The 6,336-nt window shown below is 41.8% G+C and overlaps 1 protein-coding gene across 1 annotated transcript in view; it reads right to left on the bottom strand.

The window, feature by feature from the left end:
* The window catches only part of VPS13A (vacuolar protein sorting 13 homolog A), a 186,351-nt gene that overhangs the window by 98,982 nt on the left and 81,033 nt on the right, over positions 1-6,336 (bottom strand). Inside the window, exons 25-29 of the mRNA XM_006035364.3 lie at positions 3,852-4,024; positions 3,332-3,497; positions 2,182-2,261; positions 1,873-1,932; positions 1,633-1,789 (exon numbers count right to left, since the gene is read on the bottom strand). Of these exons, the coding sequence (XP_006035426.1) occupies positions 1,633-1,789; positions 1,873-1,932; positions 2,182-2,261; positions 3,332-3,497; positions 3,852-4,024 (636 nt within the window). The remainder of the gene's footprint in view (positions 1-1,632; positions 1,790-1,872; positions 1,933-2,181; positions 2,262-3,331; positions 3,498-3,851; positions 4,025-6,336) is intronic.

Genomic DNA, 6,336 nt, shown 5'->3' with positions numbered 1-6,336 from the left:
TGTGTGTGTGTGTGTGTGTGTGTGTGTGTGTGTGTGTGTGTGTGTGTGTGTGTGTGTGTGTGTGTGTGTGTGTGTGTGTGTGTGTGTGTGTGTGTACGAACCAGCCCCAAGGTTTATGATTTAACTTCATTACAGTGTTTCAATTCCCCTAATAAACCAGAATTTTAAGGATCCCGAGTTGGACATTTGTAGCCAACAGGTTCTGCCCCTGCTGCACATGTCCAGCATTAAGCCATGACTAAAAAAAAAAATAATCCTTTTTCCTTCATTCCGTCTTCCCCAAGCTAGGCGTATATCTTATTTGAGGGCATGAGGTATGCACGAAAATATGGTAAATACAGAACCTTTAACTTTCTTTATAACCACTGACAGTGTAAATTATTTTTGAATGGTACTGAAGAGCTAGGTTCACACAGACAAACGCATCTAATTGTTAATTTCTTCTACAGCAGGGGTGGGCAAAATAGAACACACAGGCCAAATGTGGTGTGCCAACTGATTGGATCTGGCCCGCAGGGGGGGTGATCCACCTGGGGCTAAGCCCTCTCTGGGGCAACCTATGACATGTACCAGCCCACGCCTACAAGCCCCCTCATCTCCAGCAGCGGCTCATCTTGTTCCTGCTGTGCTGCTCCAGGCCAGGAGGAAGTTTCAACCGGGTGGCTCCTACCCCAACGTACAGGGCTTCACCTCTAGCTCTGACTGCCTTCAACCCACTCTGCCTGCCGAGTGGGTGGAAGGCAGCTGGAAGCTGCAGCTGGAGCCACGTTTGATGGGCCAGGAGCCGCCTGGCTGAAGCTCCTCATTGCCTTCCACCCACTCGAGCCACCTGCACCTGATGGGCGGAGTGGGTGGAAGGTGGTCAGGAGCTGGAGCCAGAGCCTGAGCCCCAGGTGCTAGGGCAGGAGCTGCCCAGCTGAAGCTTGCTCCTGACACAGAGCAGTGCAGCAGGAGCAGCCGCTGCTGAGAGTGAGGGGAGCCAAGCAACACCTAAGTGGCTACAGCCACACTAGGAGCAGCCCCCATCAGTAAGCTGTGCATGCTGGCTGGGGCCAGGCTGGTGGGCACAGGCACAGCATGGCACAGGCAGCCCTGGGCAGGGTTCAGCCCATGCAAAGTGCCACAGGGACTCTGCTGTATGTACTCCCTGCCCCCTCCTCATTCCCCTGCTGGCTCCCAGGACCTAGTGCCCAGGCAGCCCCCCAACACATGCCACCCACGTACTCCATACTCCCCTACAGGGCAGGGGCTGCTAGAGCTCTTTTTCACTAGAACTGGAGAATGCAAAAGGTTATTCTTCCTCTCCCACTTGCAGTCAATAGGTTATTCCTTCTTGACTACTTCCAGCCAAGTACTTTTCCTACATCTTCAAAGAAACATCTTCTCTAGTATCAGGAACCTGTTTTCACTAGTACAAATGAGGCAGCTGACATATGTTTCAAGTAATGTGGCAAAGTCTAAATGGGCCTTCACTAACCTGATATTTCACACAGGCTGTCAGTTCACTCATTCACAGTGTTTCATAAAATTAGGAATAAGACCTTAAAATTATCTTTTGCCTTTTTAAATGAGAGCATAGATTAGGTGGAAGAAGAGATAAAGGGCAGAGCAAAAGAAGGGAAAAAATCTTACTTAATTTCTTAAGGACATCTTTTTTCTCCTCCTCTTTTTCTTGAGCTAGTTCGTCTGTTACTTTAGTCTCTTGCTTTGGTAAAAGATTACTTAGGTAATTCATAGCATTCAGAAGTGCTTCAGTATGCAAATGAACATCCAAGGAAGAGAAATTCACCTAGAAGAAATTATATTTATTGGGAGTATATTTTAAAAGTATACAAATCAAAGTATGTATCATACCTCAAATGAAAGTCATACCTTTAACAACTGTAGAACATTCTTATAAGTAGTTTTCAGCTCTGGTCCATTAATATCAGTCTATTTCCCCACAGAGGGAGGGAAAAAAAGAGAATAAATAAAACATTGCAAGCCTCATACAGAAAATTCACTGAAATAAATATTTATTTACCACAGGTCAAAATTAACTATGAAATGCATTTTTTTTAATATTGTACATGTAAGCAGTAGAGACTAGTATATACAAGTTAACAAAAATTCAAGAAAATATGCATCTAAGTACTACTACTAAAGGCTTGCAAATCAAAGTTAACTTTTTGGTTTTCTTACCTTTATGTACTCCAGTGTAAGAAGATCATCCTCTGTGTTATCCAAAGTTGTAATGATATACACAGGTTTGTCATTGTCATCTTTAAAAAAGAAAAAATACATCTGAAATGACGTGTGTTACATTTTCCGTCAAGAAAAGGCAAATAATTGCAGATGTCTGCAAGTACTCTGATCACGTACAAAAACATTTACATAGTAATAAACCTGACCTTCAGCTTTATTTGTGTGTGTCTGATCAGTAGCAACTCACTGGCCCCAAAATAACTAGGCCTTTCTATTAATAGTAGCAGCACTGAAATAGTTAATGGCAACATTTGGATTTTTATCATTATGCTTTAGAGGTAAAACCACACTGTGATGAACCAAAGCAGAACTGGACTGCAAACCAGATACAACTGAATACAGCCATGTTTTCTTGCAAATTTTTCCTTGAAATTATTTGAGCCAATGAAGTGTAAGATTTTGCACAAAAACAGTGCAACTAGTCTGCATACAGACTCCATCTTTTCCATGATCAGTAAATCTATCAATAAAAGATACAGAATGATAAAAAATTAAGGTTGGAAGGGACCACAGGAGGTCATCTAATCCAACCCCCTGCTCAAAGCAGGACCATCCCTAATTAGATCATCCAGGCCAAGGCATTGTCTAGCAGGGTCTTAAAAATCTCCAAGGATGAAGACTCCACAATCTCTGTAGGTAACCTCTTCCAGTGTTTTACTACCCTCCTAATGAAAAAAGTCTTCCTAATATCTAATCTAAACATCACTTGCTGCACCTTGAGACTGTTGCTCCTTGTTCTGTCATCTGCCACCACTGAGAATATGTGGTATATGAAATATAAATGCAATTCTCATTACAGTTACAATCAAGTCTCTTACAAACATAAATCAGGTTCATGAGAGCTTGCTTCTGGAAGTAATGTTAAATTCAATCTGGCTCAGAAATAGAGGATTTTATGAATGACAATGTAAAAGAAATATTTCCTATGATTTTTTTCTCCCCCTCCTCCTGTTTAAATTAATTATGTGCTTGAGGAACAGAAATGGCTATTACCTGACAGCAGGAAAGTAGATAGGCTTCTCGAGAGTTAAATTCTTTAACATTTTAATGATATTACTCAATTTTTGATCATAAAGCAGATATTTACCTATGTACTCTGGACATAACAGACAGACTTCTCTAAGAAAAGCATGTGCAGACATATCAAACGTTCTTAGTTTAAGTTCAGTGCCTAATCCTATAACTTTTAGCTGCAACACAGGCTTTTGAGTATCATCATCATCATCATCAAGACGACGCAACTGAATTAAGACCTAAAGAAAAAGAACAACATAAGGCAAGTGATAATTATAACACATTGTAAAAACAGTTGCATTAGAGTTTGCATACAGCAAATAACAAATTCAAATATAATTTTATTCTTTCAGACAGAAGAAGTTGCAGCAAAAGCTCTGTAAATGATTGCAGCAATATTTGGAAAGCAAAAAGTTGCAAGTTAAAGTAGGAGAAAGTACTCCGAGATTTTTTTGAGCTGAAGAAACAGGAAGTGATAATATCAATAAGGATTGCAGAATAGCTGGAATCCTAGAAGTGACACAAACAAACAAAACGGTGAAGGTGAAACAGCACATTTATAAGTAGCATATATTTACCAGAACGAGACATACCTCAGGTATTTCAAATTTCAATTGAAGGTCTGTCATATTCTTCAGTGATTCTTGCTTATGTAACTTTTTTTTTCTCGTGCTGTTCGCTCTGGTGAGGGAGCCAGATGATGCTTCAAAAAATGGCATGTCTTCTACAGGACTACTTGGAGCATCATAAAATTCTTCTTCGGATTCTAAATATTAAGTTACATTAACAAATTCTTAACTTCAGTCGACATTATAATATGCAATAATATGATCAGTAATTTCTTTGAAATGACATCTATAAACAATTACATGTACATGTCTATATGGTATCCTTGACAAGCCCAGGACCACTAGAGAAAAATAAGCCTCATCTTCCCATTTATTCACAGACCTACCCTCTCCCCAATACCAAGCCTGATAGACAGTTAGGCAGAGCAGACAGCTAACATCTATCTTCAATGAACATTGCAGCACTGCTCTCAGGTTCTTCCAAGGAAGAAGTAGCAGGGGGCATCTTTAAATACTGGGAAAATTTGTAAGCTATATCATGTTAACAATTTACAAAACAAGACATTAAAAATGACTGGTCCCCTCACAATCTATCTGGTCTGATCCTGCAGAATCAGGATTTTGGGTTCTCTCACATCACACTAGTTTCTACAACAATCATTTCACTGCAAAATAATACAGGAGAAAATGAGGCCCAGAGGAGAACCCTAAAACAAAAAGATATATTTTTCAATTGCAAAAGTTGTTCATTTTGCATAAACTACTCCTCCCTCCACAAACATTTTTTTAAATTTGAGAATACTGTTATAAAAAAAACAAAAAAAACAACCCCTGACACTTGCTACTGATTACAAACTTCCCAGTTGCTTTTCTACAAACATACTACCATTTGAAACTTACTTTAATGTATTCCTATATTTTTTCCCCATTTAAAAACATTCTTAGTCAACATTCAAATGAAAATAAAATCTACAATAAGTTCTCACACTCTTGAATACAAATTAGAGCATGAAGGAAGCAGGGATCCCATAAAGGATATGTGAAAAATTCCATTTTCTGTTTGCTAATATAGACACAGAGAACGTTAGACTTTTTGGTATGGGAAAAATATTAATCCACTTCAAATTATTCTATAGGTTACTCGTGCCTCTATCACTTTTTGCCTGTGATACAGAGAAGAGCATGCATCTGAGCCGGAAGTGCATTGTGCTCAGGATACAACTAATTCAGAATGCCACAACACATTTCAGCACTGTCACAGCCTACTGTAAGGACACTGAACCTGTAACTCTCTCTCCACACTGGCTTCCTACACAATTTAAAATCAAATTCTAAGTCTTGATTGTCATCTTCAAAGGGATCCATAACCCAGGGCTAGGAAGTCTCAAAAACTCCCTAGCGCTCCAGGATTAAGCCTGATAAACAAGTAATTTATCTGGCACAATGTAACTGTACAGCAATAGCAGAAGTAGCCTATGCAAGGGATGATACAAGACTTGACTGGACTCCCCCATTGAGTAAAGGCTACCACAAACTTCACCACCGCCCTATCCAACTACAAGGCATTTTCTATTTCAAATGCAAAGCCTTATATATGTTAACAAACAAAATAATCAGAGTTGTTGGGGTCTGATATCGATAGCCGATTTTAAGGAGGCATATCGGCTGATACCAATCCAATTTCCAATATAGCTGCTTCCAGCTGGTAAGTCTGTCATGGTGAAAGGGGAAGGGGAGGGAAGGGGTGTGGAGAGGCATATTAAGGCTCCTGAAGTGAGGGAGGAGTGGGGCTGGGACTACCCAACCAGGGTGTTGTGGGGTTCAGCTGGACCCACAGCTCATCGTGGGGGCGGGAAGGGGGGCGTGGGGCGCCTCCCATTGCTGCGCGCACCTGGAAGGGCATGGGGTGGTAACTGATGATCCACCCATGCCCTCCTGGGGTGCATGCAGCAGCAGGAGAACCCCTGCCCCGCACCCCCCAGACGAGTCGCGGCTTCATCCTGCATCTGCCCTGGCTGGGCAGCCCAAGCCCCTCCCTCACCATGAGGAGTGTTGATTTGCCACCCCACACCCTTCCCCTCCTCCCTCCCCTTCCACCACAGCAGACTTACCAACTACATGCAGCTCTCCAAGCTGCCGAGCTGTGCTCCTTGCTGTCTATGTGCTGCGCTGGAGCATTTATTGGCTACATCAGGCCGATTTCTGATGCAATCAATTTTCTTTATATTGATGCCGATCCAACATTGGACCGATGTATTGGTGCACCTCTACAAGATACAAATTGCTAATCAGGGAGCCAGGTTTTCTGTTTCCTGCAGAAAACCATGGAAAACTGTGGATTTTCCCCTTTGACGCAGGAAACCACAGGTTTCCCCTTGCAGGGTAGTAGATTCATAAATTCATAGATGTTAGGGTTGAAGGGACCTCAATAGATCATCGAGTCCAACCCCCTGCATAGGCAGGAAAGAGGGCTGGGTCTAGATGACCCCCGCTAGATGCATACCCCACC

Source organism: Alligator sinensis, unplaced genomic scaffold (assembly GCF_000455745.1).
Source record: "Alligator sinensis unplaced genomic scaffold, ASM45574v1 scaffold728_1, whole genome shotgun sequence".
In the NCBI taxonomy this organism is placed as follows: Eukaryota; Metazoa; Chordata; order Crocodylia; family Alligatoridae; genus Alligator; species Alligator sinensis.
Note: the sequence above shows the minus strand (reverse complement) of the source record. Positions and strands in the feature narration are given on the sequence as shown.